The sequence below is a fragment of the Scyliorhinus torazame genome, chromosome 17 (genome assembly GCF_047496885.1).
Source record: "Scyliorhinus torazame isolate Kashiwa2021f chromosome 17, sScyTor2.1, whole genome shotgun sequence".
Classification (NCBI taxonomy): domain Eukaryota; kingdom Metazoa; phylum Chordata; class Chondrichthyes; order Carcharhiniformes; family Scyliorhinidae; genus Scyliorhinus; species Scyliorhinus torazame.
Window position 1 is genome coordinate 95,947,421 of NC_092723.1, and position 17,056 is coordinate 95,964,476.

A 17,056-nucleotide genomic window follows, 5' to 3' on the forward strand; every position below is an offset into this window, starting at 1 on the left:
ATTGATTGTCCAGTACCATAGCACTTGGCTTTTCTCCCATGTAATGTACTGTATAAACACTAATATCCAATGGAGTAGATGCTGAGTTTTTGAGTATTTTGTACCACAATAACTCTTTTTATTTGACTTAGTTGTTTGCTATGCTGATGCAGTGGTTAGCACTGGCCCTTCACAGCGGCAACCCAGGGATCCGAGTTAAATTTCAACCTTCAGTAACTATCTATGTGGAGTTTGCACTTTCTCCTCGTGTCTGTGTGGGTTTCCTCCCGGTGTTCCGGCTTCCACCCACAGTCCAAAAGAAATACAGGTTAGGTGGATTGTCCATGATAAATTGCCCCTTTGCGTCCAGGGATGTGCAGGTTAGGTGGGATTACGGGGATAGGGCGAGTGTGTGGGCCTGGGTGGGGTGCTCTTTCGAAGGGTCAGTACAGACTCCATGGGGAGAATGGCCTCCTTCTCCAGTGTAGGATTTCTACTTGGATGCATGTTTTGGTGCTGTGGAGGTCACGTGAACTATAAAACTAATGTTCCCATTAATTTGCATGCACTGCAATTTGTTGATAACCAATCTTGGTATTCTGGTTTCTGACTTATCCAAGAGGCAGCAGGTCTGAGAAAAGACCCTTTCAAACTTGTGGATTCTCAAAATTCAAACCGGATAAAGTAAAAATCTAAGCCCATAAAGAGTCTATTTTATTTCATAGCATCTAAAATGTTGGTACCAAGTGCATTTTTGTGATTCATGGGTCAGTTTTATTTTTGACAATGTTTTTGAGTTTTCACATTCTATATCCAACAATTTATAAATTACAAAACAGCGCCAAAAATCAACACATGTATACACAAGCATGTGTCTTCACTTGTGGCCGTGGCCCACCTTTAGTCGGCATACATATTTTACATTCCACAATCTGGCCAAAACACTTATTCACATGCGTTTATTTACAATTTGGTTTGGGCCTCAGGTTGCCCTCGGACCTGTCCCTTGCAGCTTTGTCCCTCCTGCTTGTCCCTCGCATTCCTTTTGCATGCCGTGCCTCGCCTGTCTCTCTCTCTCTCTCTCCTCTCTCTTTTCCCCCCCACCCCAATACTCTGCGGTTGATGGCTACGAAAGAAGAACCTTCAGAGAGTTGTGAACACAGCCCAGTCCATCACACAAACCTACCTCCCATCTATTTACTCTTAACTACACCTCCCGCTGCCTGGGGAAAGCGAGCAGCATAATCAAAGACCCCTCCCACCCGGCTTACTCACTCTTCCAACTTCTTTCATCGGGCAGGAGATACAGAAGTCTGAGAACTCACACAAACAGATTCAAAAGCCGCTTCCCTGCTGTTACCAGACACCAGACTCCCCTCTTATGAACTGACCTGATTAATACTACACTCCTGTATGCTTCACCCGATGCCGGTGTCTGTGTATTAACATTGTGTACCTTGTGGTGCCCTTTCATGTATTTTCTTTTTATTTTATTTTATTTTCATGTTCTAAATGATCTGTTTGAGCTACTCGCAGAAAAATACTTTTCACTGTACCTCGGTACACGTGACAGTAACCAAATCCAAATCCAAACGGGTCATGGAACATTTTGTGGCAGCCTTCTTCCGACCACTGATGGCGAATTTTATTTTATCCAGCCGTACAAATTCTGCCAGGTCCGACAGCCAGTCTGCAATCTTGGGTGGTGCTGCCGATCGCAAATGAGCAGGATTCTCCGGCGGGAGATCAGGGAGGCGAGGGCGTCAGCCCCTCCCCATTAAGAGTTCTGGCTGATCTGATACCCTGAAGACCGCATGGCTCCACCCTTACTCCCACAACTCTGGACACGGACTCAAAGAAGGTCGTCCAGTAGCCAGCACGTCTGGGGCATGCCCAGAACATGTGGGTGTGGTTGGTCGGGCCTCCCTGGCACCGTTCGCATTTGTCCTCCGCCTCCAGAAAGAACCCACTCATTAGAGTTCTGGTTAGGTGAGTTCAGTGAGCAGCTCAAACAGATCATTTAGTACATGAAAATAAAAAGAAAATACATAAAAGGACAACACAAGGTCCACAATGCAAACTCTTAATGGGGAGGGGGGGCCGACGCCCTAGCTGTGTTCGACTCAGCACTGCGAACATGGAGGTGAAGTTTGCCCTGTGCAGTACCTCGATCCAGAGTCCTCTCCCTATCTCTATGCCTAATTCCTCCCACTTTTTCTCTTGTCTCACCCAGAGGGGAGTGTACCTCCTCCAACAGTCACCCTTATAAGTCTGCACAGTTTCCCTTCCCTAGGTCACCTGTGGCCAGCAGTTCTTCTACTAATGAGTGTCCTGGTATCTGGGGGGTATGTTGTTTCCTTGCGGAGGAAGTCCTTGACCTGAATGTAGCTCAGGTCGCTTCCTCTAGGTAACTGGAATCTCTCCGTGAGTTCCCCCAGGATCGCCATCGTACATGTCCCTAATTGTCAGAGCCCCCTCATCCTGCCCCCACCTTCTGAAGGTGGCATCCATCGGAAGATCTCGCTCTTGGCTTAGGTTAAGTTTGTAACCTGAGAACGCTCCGAACACCTTCAGGAGTTTCATTATCCCTTCGATGCTGGTGTACGGGGGTTTGCGATGTAGAGAGAAAGGTCATCTGATAGAATGAGACTCCATTCTCTCTGTCCCCCCTTTGGATACCTCTCCGCCTCTTTGTCACTCTGAGGGTGATAGCCAGGGCAAACAGCAAGCAGGGACAGCGGACAACCCCGCCCCGTGCCTTGTGCAACCGGAAAGCCGTAAGTATCTAGAGCTGGTGGTGTTTGTCCGTATGCTCGCCATGGGAGCGCTGTACAGTATTGTCACCAAGGAGGTAAGCCCTGGCCTAAACCGTTCCAATACCTCTAGGACGTTCTTCCATTCGAACCTGTCGAAGGCCTTTCTGCGTCCAGGGAGATGATCACTTCTGGTGTTCCCTCCCTGGATGGGGTAATTATCGCGTTCAGCAGGCGCATGATGTTCAACGTTAGCTGCCTAGCCTTGACAAAGCACCTGGTCCTCCACAACTATCTCTGGTACTCAGCCCTCCAGCCGCCTCGCCAGGATCTTTGCGTCTGTGTTAAGTAGTGATGTGGGCCTGTAGGACCTGCACTCTGTCGGATCTTTGGCCTTTTTGGGTTTCAGCGATTTTGAGGCCTGTGGCAATTATTGAGGCTGGTGCAAACGTTTTGTCTAAGTTCGCCGGGAATCCATCTGGCCCTAGCGTCCCGCCTGCATGGAGTTGATATTCTCCATGACTTCCCCGAATTCTAGTGGTGCTTCCAGGCCCTGTCTTTTATCTTCACCATGACCGGCATGTCCTGTCCATCGAGGAACTGCGTCATCTTCGAGTGCCCCTCCAGGGGCTTGGAGGTGTACAGCCTTCGGTAGAAAGTTGTGAAGGCTTCATTGATTTTTTTCTGGCGCAGCGACTATGTGCCTGCTGCTTCTGTCTTTAACCTGAGGTATTTCCCTTGTGGCTGCCTGCTTTCTCCACTGGTGAGCCACAGGTGGCTATCTCCATGTTCATAAAATGTCCCCCGTGTCTGGTGGAGTTGGTGCACTGTTTTCCTGGTGGAGAGCCGGTCAAAGTCCATGGCAGTTCTTTCTCTACGCCAGCATGGTTCGGGCCACGGAGCATCGCTGATCCACCTCCAGTATGGAGTCAACTGGCTGTTGCCTGGCAGTTCCCTCCTCCCTGTCTTTGCGCACCTTGAATGCAATAATTTCCCCCTTGATCACTCTCTTCAGTGTCTCCCAGAATGTGGAGGATGAGACCTCCCCATTCTGGTTGTTGGTTACTTATGGGTCAGCCATACTTATCTCGTGGATGCGCCCCTGCACTCCGGGGTTTTCCTTTGTTTGGGGACCATCCAAGATGGCCACGATGATAGTACTTTCCACGTGGCAACATTCCTGTGCTAGGGGGTTTCCCCAGGTCCAGGGACCATTCAAGATGGCTGCCTTTGCCATTCACTCTATGTGGCAGGGCCTGTGCCCTCTGGGGTTCTCCTTTGCTTCGGGGTCCACCAAGGTGGCCGCTGTTGGTGCCCCCCCCCCCAACCCTTCTGCCAGGCACTCCCTCCCTGTCAGGAGCTGTGCCGCGGCCCCCTTCGCCCGTACTTTCCTGCACTGACCTGCCGGCTAGTGTGGTGGCCCTCCTCCCTTCTCTCTCTCTCTCTCTCTCTTCCTCCCCCCCCCCCCCCCCCTGGCATCTGCCCGTACCTGTTTCTGCCCCTCTCCGCTATCATCCCCTCCTTCCTGGGACTCTAAGATAGGTCGAATGCATAGCAGCTTTGTCCCGTGCAAATGTCTTTTTAAAGTGAATTTGCTTTCACTGCTAGCGCTGTTGCTGCTGCCATCCCACCCCGTGTCCACCACCAAACCCGTCTGCTTCGGCCGGTGGGGTGAAGTAGAATTCCTTGAAGGCTACCCACAGTTTGGCCATACAGCATACTGAACCGCACCCAACTCTTGGCTGTGTTAAATTCAGCACGCCGCTTGGCCAAGTCTGCTCCAATGTCCTAGCAGACTTATCGAATGGCCTTCCATTGGCAGGACCGAGTGTGCCTTGCCCAGTTCAGGATCTTTTCTTAATCTTGGTATCGGTGCAGCTTTGCTAGTGTGGGCCCTGGCTGCTCCCCCGCTGTAGGTTTTGGCCGGAGTGACTTGTGGACTTTGCCTATCTCCAGGGCTTTGGGAAAGCTCTCCTTTCTGACCAGGTTACCCAGCATCTGGGCTACATATTCCACGGAGTTCCTGTTCTCGATGTCCTCCAGCAGGCTCACTACATGGAAGTTTTGGCATTGTGACCGATTTTCCTGGTCCTCCACCCTCCCCTTCAGTGCCCCTTGCGTCACCAACAACCTTGCCACTTCTGTTTCCAGGGAGGCTATTTGGTCACTTTGGTCGGTCACCCCTTTCTCCTAGGTCCCTGATTGTTGTCTCCTGTGCCTCCAGTTATCTCTGTTTTCTCCAATGCCTCCTTGAAGGGAGCCAGCGCGTCTTCGCCCGCTGCCTTCACTGTCGCCACTATTTCCAACTTGATGGCGTCTGTGTTTCTGAGCCCCTGTGTCATAAGGTCCATCCACTTGCTTATCGGTGGATAGTTCGACACGAGTCCCGGCGACCCAGCCCGCTTGGGTGTGACCGGCTGCAACTCTCTCCTCATGCTTGCCGTCGTCCCGTTCCTCCTCTTTCAGGCTTTTGCTGGCCCTGCCATCCTTTCGGGTCGTGGAGTTATTTCCCAGCATTTTCGGTAGTTGCAACTGTCTTGTGAGAGGCTGGAGTGAGAATTCAACAGGTTTGATGGGCTATTTAATAATAATAGAAATCTTTATTATCACAGGTAGGCTTACACTGCAATGAAGTTACTGTGAAAAGTGCCAAGTCGCCACATTACGGCGCCTGTTCGGGTACACAGAGGGAGAATTCAGAATGTCCAATTCACCTAACAGCATGTCTTTCGGGACTTGTGGGAGGAAACCGGAGTACCCGGAGGAAACCCATGCAGACACTGGGAGAACGCGCAGACTCCGCACAGACAGTGACCCAAGCCGGGAATCGAACCTGGGACCCGAGAGCTGTGAAGCAACAGTGCTAACCACTGTGCTGCCGTGCTGCATGCTCTCGATGCCCTCCAGCAGGCTCACTATATGGAGGTTTTGGCAGTGCGACCAAACTCCTGGTCCTCCACCTTCCCCTTCTGTGCCCTTTGCGTTGCCACCAACCTTGCCACTTCTGTTTCCAGGGAGGCGATTTGGTCACTTTGGTCGGTCCCTGATTGTTGGCTCCTGTGCCTCCAGTCATCTCTGTTTTCTCCAATGCCACCTTGAAGGGAGCCAGGGCGTACAAAAATTATGTTTTTCTGCGTTCCCAGGGGAGAGCCACCTTGCCTGCGTCCACTCAGCACATCCCGCTCACCAGAATCATGGGTCAAACTTGATAAGCCATCAAAAGTCCCTTGTTGCTCTTGTATTCATAAGGATGTACTTTTCTTGCAAACAAATGGGTTGTGCGCTAAAACCTGAAAATGAAATGCTTTTATTACTGATTTTTAAATTGCCACAAATTAGATCTTTGTCAATTTCTAGGCCATGGAACACCTTGAAAGTTTTATTGTTGATTGTGACAGAAGAACCGACATTGCAAAGAAGCGTTTGGCAGAAACACAGGAAGAAATCAGTGCTGAAGTAGCTGCTAAGGTACAGTCCACTTTACCTTGGGTTGATTAAGCATTTTCGTGCTCTGTTCATCTGTATAATAATATGAATAGTAAGTCAGTATGACGTGTTTGTCTCAATCAATATGAATGATCAGTAGTCCCCACGGCCCCTCATCTGAAGCGGAGGGAAATATTTAAATTGGGCTCCAATTCCAGCTGCTTCAAATAAAAGGTTACTCTGCCCTTGAGATTTCCCATGGACCTCCACTCCAGAAAAGGCATCCAGCTTGCTACTTGATGCTTAGTGCCTCTCCCTCTCATACTGTTCAAGTGTTTCGTCAAACATCTGGCTCAGCTCCGGCAGAGCACTGGCATCTTTACAATCCATTTGAAAGAATCTTAACTATGATTACTTTTCACCAGAACCATCAAGCAGGCTGTACATGATACTTTAAGGGTTGGGTAGGTGAACGGTTTGGAGGCTTGTGTACTCCTTCCAACATCTCAACATTGCTCTCTGCATTCCTGATGAATTTGTTCGCTGTGTTTCCTGCCTTTCCGGATGAGTTTTGTTTTGGTCAGTCACGAGGCAAAGACTTACACAAGTCAGCATGGGTGTTTGATATCTTGGACTTCGAAGACATATTAAATCTTTTCAACTGCCCCCCCCGGGAGTCTCCTGCCATGATTGTGTTTCAAGTAAAGCAGTTATCACATGTTGTAGCCTCCTTGTCATGTGTAACCTATTCTTTGGTTGTCTTGAGGGGAAAGATTAAGTAGAATGAGCCACTGGAACAAAGACGAATGATTTAGAACATAGAACATAGAACGATACAGCGCAGTACAGGCCCTTCGGCCCACGATGTTGCACCGACATGGGAAGTCAAAAAACAAAAGCCATCTAACCTACACTATGCCATTATCATCCATATGATTATCCAATAAACTTTTAAATGATTTAATTGAAACAAGATTCTAAAGGATCTTGATGGAGTGAATGGGTTCCCTTGCTTGGAGAGCCCAGAACTTGAGGGCATAATTTCAGGAGAGAGCACTGAGGTGAGGAGAAATTTCTTCACTGAAGAGGGTAGTGACTCTTCAGAATTCTTTACCCCAGCCATCTACACTAGCCACAGCTGTGGGTGCTCACTTTTGAGCATATTTAACAATTTTGGATACTAAGGGAGTCAGGTCAAGGAATAGGACAGAAAACTGGAGTTAAGGTAGTAGGTCAGGTATGATTTTGTTGAATGGCTTGAGGGGTTGTATGGCCTACTCTGGCTCTAGTTTCTCATGTTTGATATTAATAACCTGAAGGACAAATGTATTTATAACTGGTTTTTATCAGCTATAATTGTATCAGAGAACTATAGCAAAAGTTTGGGAGTGAATTGAAACAGTTTAATTTGTTGAATTAATTTACTTAAAATCTATGTGGCTTGCTTTGTAGTAGCTCTGAAAACTAAAGTTGCAGCAGAATCCTTCGTGAGTGAATTATACCATAGACTTAATCTACAGTCTACTTGTTTTTTACGAGCTGGTATTCAGCATGCTTTCATGAACCTTCTCAAAGTATTTAGCCAACGGCTTCTAACTCCATAAAAGGGTACACAAAATATGTGGCATTGAGCACTGTTGCAAAAGGTTGGCATTCTTTATTCTTGGTGTAATAGCCTGAAGTTGTAAGATTTTGCATTTTTTTTGTACAGGCTGAAAAGGTGCATGAGTTGAATGAAGAAATAGGAAAGCTTTTGGCCAAAGCTGAACAACTTGGAGCCGAAGGAAATGTGGAAGAATCTCAAAAGGTTATGCAGGAAGTTGAAAGAGTGCGGACAAGAAAAAGGGAAGCAGAGGTATGTACCGTATTGCAATTAAACAAAAATCAGTTAGTGGATAGCTGAGAGTAGGAACTGATGTTGGGCATCTGTACTCTCTCATTTATATTTCCTGATCGTATGGATACAGATGAACAAAACATGCAGACCATCATATGCCTATACTACCAAATTTGACTTTTTCCTCCATCTGGCTCTTATAATTGTTTTTGCACACCCAATTTCTAAATTTGCAGATTAGGAGATAGCACATTTTGGCAGGAAGATTGTTATGTAGAAGGAGCAAGTCAAGCTGGGATAGAGGTGTACAAATACATCAATCACTAAACGTTGCAGCACAGGTTAGCAAGGCCATTAAAAAGCAAGCACTCGGTTTCGTTTCTAGAAAGTATGTTTTTGTGCTAAACTTGTATTGGACCGTAACTAGACCTTGAGGATCACGCTACCAGAGTACTGTGTACAGTTCCCATCGCCATATTTATTAAAAGCATATACGTTCAACAAAGATTTACATGGGTGATACCAGGAACGAGTGGTAAATATATCAGGAAAGAATCAACAGGCTGGGGGTCTCTGTTTAAAAAGAAAAAAAAAACAGGAAAAGGAGTGACTCATTTTTTATGTGGAATTGGTTGTTAGAAGAATGGACACTGGACGCCAAGAAAACTCCCTACTTTGTTTTTGGAATAGTGTTACAGAAATGTTCCGTAACACTAAGGATAAAACCTTGTCTAAAGGTACTTGGTATTGTACTTCTGTGTTTGTCTCTTGCTTGGGTTTGCATAGAAGCTTGTTGACATCAATATTGGCGATTCACCATTAGAACATATTAGAATATAGGGAAAGTCAGAACAAACTCAAACAGAGAGTTAGGAGGACTAAAAGAGGCCATGAAATGTCATTGGCAAGCAAGGTCAAGGAAAAGCCCAAGGCCTTTTATCCATATGTAAGGAACAAGAGGGTAGTGAGGGAAAGAGTAGGCCAACTCAAGGACAAAGGAAGGAAGTTATGTGTGGAGTCAGAAGAAGTGGGTGGGATCCTTAATGAGTACTTTGCATCGGCATTCACCAAAGATAGGGACATGACAGGATGTTGAGGTTAGAGATAGGTGTGTGAATACGCTAGGACATGTCAGCATAATGAAGGAGTAAGTGTTGGATATCTTAAAATGCATTAAGGTAGACAAGTCCCCTGGACCGGATGGGATATATCCCAGGTTATTGTGGGAGGCAAGAGGATACTGCAAAGGCTATGGGGCCTGACAATACCCCAGCAACAGTACTGAAGACTTGTGCTCCAGAACTTGCTGTACGTACCCCTAGCCAAGCTGTTCCAGTACAGTTACAACACAGGCATTTACCCGGCAATGTAGAAAGTTGCCCTGGTGTGTCCTGTACACAGGAAACAGGACAAATCAAGCCCAGGCAATTACCGCCCTATCAGTGTACTCTCCATCATCAGCAAAGTAATGGAAGGAGTCATCAACAGTGCTATCAAGCAGCACTTACTCAGCAATAACAGACGTTCAGTTTGGGTTCTGCCAGGGTCACTCGGCTCCTGATCTCATTACAGCCTTGGTTCAAACATGAGAAAAGAGCTGAATGCCAGAGGTGAGAGTGACTGCCCTTGACAACAAGGCAGCATTTGACCGAGTATGATATCAAGGAGCCCTAGCTAAACTGGAGTCAATGGGAATCAAGGGGAACACTTTCCCCAGGTTGGAGTCATACCTTGCACAAAGGAAGATGATAGTGGTGGTTGGAGGTCAATCATCTCAACTCCAGGACATAACTGCAAGAGTTCCTCAGGGTAGTGTCTTCGGCCCAACCATCTTCAGCTGCTTCATCAATGACCTCCCTTCCATCATAAGGTCAGAAGTGGGGATGTTTGCGGATGACTGCACAATGTTCACCATTCATGACTCCTCAGATGATGAAGCAGTTCATGTCCAAATGCAGCAAGACCTGGACAATATCCAGGCTTGGGCTGACAAGTTACATTTGTGCCAGGCAATGACCAAGAGAGGATCTAACCACTGCGCCTTGGTGGCATTACCATCGCTAAATCCCCCACTATCAACATCCTCGGGGTTACCATTGATCAGAAACTGAACTGGACTAGCCACGTTAATTCTGTGGCTACCAGGGCAGGTCAAAGACTAGGAATCCTACGGTGAGTAACTCGCCTGACCCCCCAAAGCTTGTCCACCAGCTACAAAGCACAAGTCAGGAGTGCCTGTGAGGATAGGTTAGATAAACTCGGTCTCTGTTCTCACTGGAACGACGGAGGTTGAGAGGCGACCTGATAGAGGTCTACAAGATTGAGTGGCAAGGACTGAATGGATAGTCAGATGCTCTTTCCTAGGGTAGGAGAGTCATGTACTAGGGGACATAGGTTTAAAGTGGGGAAAAGTTTAGAACAGATGAGTGAGGCAAGTCTTCTTACACAGAGGGTGGTAAATATATGGGACGCGCTTAATAGGGAGGTGGTGGGAGCAGGTATGATAGTGACATTTAAGGGACATCTAGACAAATATATGAATAGGGTGGGAATGGAAGGATACGGACTCCGTAAGTGCAGACGGTTTTAGTTAGGCAGGTACCATGGTCGGCGCAGGCTTGGAGGGCCGAAGGGCCTGGCCCTATGCTGTATTGTTCTTTGTGATGGAATACTCTCCACTTGTCTGGATGAGTGTAGCTCCAACAACACTCAAGAAGCTCAACACCATCCAGGACAAAGCAGCTCGCTTGATTATTCCCCCCTTCCACAATCATTCAAACCCTCCACCACCGACAAACAGTGGCAGCCATGTGTACCATCTGCAAGATGCACTGCAGTAACTCATCAAGATTCCTTAGACAACACCTTCCAAACCCACCACCACTTCCATCTAAAAGGACAAGAGCAGCAGATACCTGGGAACCCCACCACCTGGAGGTTCCCCTCCAAGTCACTCTGACTTGACTTGGAAATATATCTCTGTTCCTTCACTGTCACTGGGACAACATGCTGGAACTCCCTCTCTAACAGCACAGTGGGCATACCTACACCTCAAGGACTGCAGTGGTTCAAGAAGGCAACTCAGTACCACCTTCTGAAGGGCAACTAGGGATGGCAATAAATGCTGGCCTAACCAGTGCCGCCCACATCCCGTAAATGAATTTTTTAAAAAAATAGCTGGGGCCTTAACAGATATCTTTGCATCATCTTTGACCACAGGCGCGATTCCGGAGGACTGGAGAATAGCCAATGTTGTCCCTTTGTTTCAGAAAGATTTGTGGAAGGGAGTTCCATCGTTTGTACACAGAAGTGTTTCCAATATTTGCTGCTGAAAGATTTGACTTTGACTTTTATATTAAGCCTCCTAGTCTGAGAACCATCCCCCAACCAGCAGGTGTAATTTCTCACAATCCATCCTATCCCCGAACAGGCGCCGGAATGTGGTGACTAGGGGCTTTTCACAGTAACTTTATTTGAAGCCTACTTGAGACAATAAGCGATTTTCATTTCATTTCATTCATTTCATCTGCTCCCTTAATATCTTAAACTGCAACCAAATCATTCCTCAACCATCTATATTATAAGGAGAGATGGTGGCATAGTGGTAATGTGACTGGGCTAGTAATCTAGAGCCCCAAGCTAATACTCTGGGGGCATGATTTCAAATCCTGCCACAACACCTATGGAATTTAAATCCATTTAATGAATCTGGAATATAAAGCTAGCCTCAGTAATGGTGACCAGGGAACTATCGATTGTCAGAAAAACCCACCTGGTTCGCTAATGTCCTTTTAGGGAAGAAAATCTGCTGTTCTTACCTGGTCTAGCCCACATGTAACACCAAACTGTCCCCTGGGTTAGGAAGCCATTCAGATCAAGGGCAATTAGGGATGGGCAACAAATGCTGGCCTTGCCAGCGACGCCCACACCTCCATGAAGGAATAAAAAGAAATCCTAAATTGGGTAATCTCTCCTAATTTATCTCCTGTCTCTATATCACTTTGGTAAACCTGCACTGCACTCCTTCCTATTTCATCATATCTTTCCTGAGGTGTGGTGGCCAGGAGCCAAAGTACTCTGGGGGTGGTCTAACTTGGGCTTTGTGTAGCTGAAGCACGACATCCTACACCTTGTATTCTAGTGCTCCAGTTATAAAATAGTCATTAATCATCCAATTTTTAAATTTTCTGTACATGTTCAAGATGTTTCAATCCATGTACTAGACCTCCAAGTCACTTTGGATCTCTATTATTTTTTGCTTTTCCCCATTCGTTGGGGAAGAGATGTTTTTGTTGGAGTTTACCATCCAAATCCCAGCAGTTCCAAGGATTCACAAAATGACCTAGATGCTAGCCTATCAACACTTTATAATACAACATTGCCACTTTCCAACATGTTAAATGGGGATTTTCATGTCTCTGATCTTGCATGGAATCAAGACAGCCCCCAATGTGCAACAAACTCACTTCAGGAAAAGTTAGGAAATATAGTAAATGACCACTTGTTAAGGCTGATGGTTACCTTTACTACTAGGAGGCACACCAATGGAACTGAGAATATATTGGATCTCCTCGTTACACATCCTGCTTTGACGATATCTGTCAGGCTCCATTCTAGGATAAGTGACCACTCAGCTGACCTGGGTGAGTATTGCGTTTAAGGCACAATTGCACCGTAGACCACCAAACAAAGTGCCAGAGTGGAAGGGTATCAATTTTGTAAGAACCGAGCTGCACAGGTGACAAAACAGTTTCTCAATAACTCTCCTGAGACCAACTCAGTGGACAAGAATTGGGAGGTGTTTGCAGAATGTGTAAATCTACACGCTCCTCACAAAACGTAATTTGGAAAGAAGAGTACTCCTTGGTTTACAGGGGGTCTCGAAATGAAGGAGAAACTATACCCATACTAAACATACTAAGTGAAACGACGGTCCTTTGAAGAAAGAGGAAGTCTGGATTAGTTCCAAACTGAGGTCAACAGGGAAATTTACTGTGCAAAATGTAAATATGAAATGGAAATTTGAGTTGTGTGGCACTACTGCCAAATGGGATAGCTTCCTGACAGATCTAACAACTTGTGGACAACCACGAGGTGCTGTGCGCATCAGCAGAATTTTACACGACCACAATCTGTAACCTCATGGCCTGGCACATCCAACACTACCATTATCGCTAGTCCAGGGGATCAACCCTGGTTCAATGAAGAATGCAGGAGGGCAAGCCAAGAGCAGCACAGGCACATCAAAAAATGAGGTGTCAGCCTGGTGAAGCTACAACACAGGACTACTTGCATGAAACAGCATATACAATGAGTGATGGACAGAGCGAACCAATTCCACAACCAATGGATCAGATCGAGCGCCATATCTTGTCATGAATGTTGGTGGACAATTAAGCAACTCGTGGACGGACAAGGCTCCATAAATATCCCTGTCCACAAAGCTGAGTGAGCATCAGTGCAAAAGATGAGGTTGAAGCATTTGTAACAATCTTCAGCCAGAACTGCCAAGTGGATGATGGATCTTGGCCTCCTCCTGAGGTCCCCAATGTCACAGATGTAAGCCTTCAACCAATTTGATTCACTCCACATGATATCTTGAAGTGGCTAAAGGTGCTGGACACTGCCAAGGCTATGGGCCCAGACAATATTCCAGTAATAGTACTTCAGATTTATGCTCCAGAATGAGCCATGACCTAGCCAAGCTATTTCCAGTACAGGTACAACACTGGCATCTACCCGACAATTTGGAAAATTGCCCAGGAACGTCCTGTACGCAGTAAGCAGGACAGATCCAACTCGGTTAATTACGGCCCAACTGTCCACACTCCATCATCTGTAAAGTGATGAAAGGGGTCAGAAACACTACATTCAACTGGTACATAGCAATAACTTTCTAAATGAAGCTCAATTTGGATTCCGCCAGGGCCACTCAGCTCCTAACCTCATTACAGCCCTGATTCAAACAGGGACAAAAGAGCTGAATTCCAGAGGTGAGAATGACTGCTCTTGAGATCAAGGCAGCATTTAACCGAGTATGGAATCAAGGAACCCTCAAAACTGGAGCCAGTGGGAATTGGCTATATGGATAATGGCACAATGTTCAGGATCATTTATGATTCCTCAGATACTGTATCAGTCCATATACAAATGCAGCAAGTCCTGGACAACATTCAGCTTTGGGATAACAAGTGGCAAGTAACATTTGTGCCTCAAGTATCAGGAAATGACTATCTCCAACAAGGAATAATCCAGCCATCGCCCCAAGACATTCAATGGCACGAACATAGCTGAATCTCCCACTATCAACATCGGGGGTGAGGTGGGGGGCGGCTACCATTGACTAGAAACTTAACTGAACTTGCCATATAAATACTGTGGCTACAAAAGCTAGGAATTCTGCAGTGTAACTCACCACCTTGCCCCCCCCCCCCAAAGTCTGTCCACCATCTACAAGGCACAAGTCAGAAGTGTAATGGAATTTTCTCTACTTGCCTGGATGAGTGCAACTCTTAACAACATTCAAGAAGCTTGCCATCATCCAGGACAAAGCAGCTCGCTTGATTGGCACCCCATGCACCATAATCATCCACTCCCTCCATCACTGACGCACAGTAGTAGCAGTGTGTACTGCCTATAAGATGCACTGCAGGACTTCACCAAGGCTCCATAGACCGTACCTTTCAAACCTCTTCCATCTAGAAGGACAGGGGCAACAGGGACATGAGAGCACCACCACCTGCAAGTTCCCCTCAAAGCCATCCACCATCATTACTTAGTGATATATCACCATTTCTTCACTGACACTGGCCAAAATCCTTAAATTCCCTTCCTGACAGCACTGTGGGTGTACCTACACCACATTCAAGAAAACAGCTCATCACATCTTGGCCGTAAGGAATGGGCAGTAAATGATGGCCTCGCCAGTGAAACCTACATCCCATAAAACTGGCCAAGGCAAAAAAATGTTGGAGGTACAGTAAATCAAAAAGAGAGGGTAATACTTGAATACCAATCTGCACGTAGAGGATAATTCGCTATTGGACGAGGACGAAAAAGCTGAAGCTTCAAATTCGCAATTCCAGAGTATCACAAGGAAGAAATTAGAGCATCAATCTGTGGAATGAGGACAGCCTTACAAGAACATGCCTGATCTTCTAGTTACAACAAAAGGTGTTGAGAAACTCTTCCATAACATGTATCTATCAAAAGCTTGTGCTGATGCCATCTTGAGCCATGCACTTAAAACTGCAGCGTGTGAGTTTGCATCAATGTTGGTACATTTCTCAATGATCTGCAGCCTTCGAAATGCTCAAATCTTCCTTTGACTAGAACATTGGATAAAGTCTCTTCCAAGTCTCCTACAACAATGCGATCCTGAATTAATGTGACTTTATATTCTATATTCTCATTTCTCAGCCAATCGATATGAGTGAGATAACTACACTCTCACCTTTTCTTTGGTGCACTTATTGAATTTTGTTCGCTATGCAATGGTGTACCTTTGAAGACAAAAAGAAATATCAACGGGTTTGATAACTTCAGAAGTTGCTGTGTTTTTGTTTATGCCCTGTCTGAACTTTACGTCATCTGTACTACCTGCCGAGTAGAGTAAGTTATTGACCTGTCCCTTGCTAATCTTCTCGGCTAGTCCTGAAGCTGTTCTGTACCTGGTACACCTGTCATGCCAGTTCTGTCACTCCTCCACTAGATCTGGGCCTTCCACATGGTTGAAGTGTTCTGATAAAAGTAGGGTTTTCTGCGTAGCTTCTCTTTTAGCCTATTCTGGAGATCTGTTGAAGATTTTCCTGTGCTGTCCTTGTCCTGCAGTCCTTGCAGTTTCTGGGCTCTTCACTGGGTTCCTCTTTCGTATGTTTTCTGCTGCCACCATTTGTTACCATCGTCGTGGGTCATGGAAAGGATTGTTCATAATCTGCATTTACAGATACTGCTGGAGGCAAGCCTGTTGGTAAACACAACCTTTTTAATTGAACATTATATTAACCACATACAATACAGATTCAGTAAGAACTACACATTGAACTATCTCTCTCCATGTTCTGTTGTTGTGTGATCTTACATCACTGATGATATTGACTATATATTTACATGATTAACTATTTATACTGTTACCACCACCTCCTTAAAGGCTAAAAATTGGGGTTTGGCAGTAAATAGTGGCCTATCCAGCAAATCCTCGTCCTGTGAAAGAATAAATTTTTAAAAACCATCGGCGGCAGTCCCATCAACTGGAATTTCCTCCTTAACCTCTCCTCTAGAAGAACGAAAGGTGATCTTAATGAAACAAGATTTTGAAGGGGCTTGGCGTTAAAGAAAAACAATATTTATTAAACATGAAGAAATAAGATTATAATGCAGTACGTTTTTACTTCCACCCTTCAGCTTAACAATTACACACAGGTTTTAGGATTGTTAATAATAATAATAATAATAATCGTGTCACAAGTAGGCTTACATTAACACTGCAATGAAGTTACTGTGAAAATCCCCTAGTCGCCACACTACGGCTCCTGTTCGGGTACACTGAGGGAGAATTTGGATTGTCTAATTCACCTAACAAGCACGTCTTTCGGGATTCATATGGATTACAATGTACATCTTATCTGCAATGGTCTCATTGACTCAGAGCGCCTTTTAAACTCACAAGCTGAGCAGGCAAATACACTCTCCACTCTGAACCCCAAGTGAATGTTTGTGGATGCCTCCTCAGAACCCCCCCCCCCAAATGATTGTCATGTGAGAGTTTCAAACTCCGCTCCCAGAAACACCATTCTACCTTTAAAATATATTCATAATTATGCTCTACCTTAGCGGTTTGCATTCCAAAATCCACCATTGGAAGTTTCCAATGACACTTTTAAACAAAGCTTCCGCTCCACTTTTAACCGAGAATTCAGTCCAGGTCTTTATACCTACTCCATTACACGTTCCTGTTCTACTTTGAATTTAGTTACTAACTCAGAACACTTTGCTTTCTTGAATTCTTTTGAACCATACCTTGATCTCTGTTCATTTAACCCTAGACCTCTTGGACACTTCT

General features: G+C 45.8%; 1 protein-coding gene across 2 annotated transcripts in view; it reads left to right on the plus strand.

Moving 5' to 3' along the window:
- The window catches only part of luc7l (LUC7-like (S. cerevisiae)), a 96,822-nt gene that overhangs the window by 33,472 nt on the left and 46,294 nt on the right, over positions 1–17,056 (plus strand). For both annotated transcript variants that reach the window (XM_072480766.1, XM_072480767.1), the window contains 2 exons: positions 6,090–6,200; positions 7,870–8,013. In XM_072480766.1, coding sequence (XP_072336867.1) covers positions 6,090–6,200; positions 7,870–8,013 — 255 coding nt within the window. The remainder of the gene's footprint in view (positions 1–6,089; positions 6,201–7,869; positions 8,014–17,056) is intronic.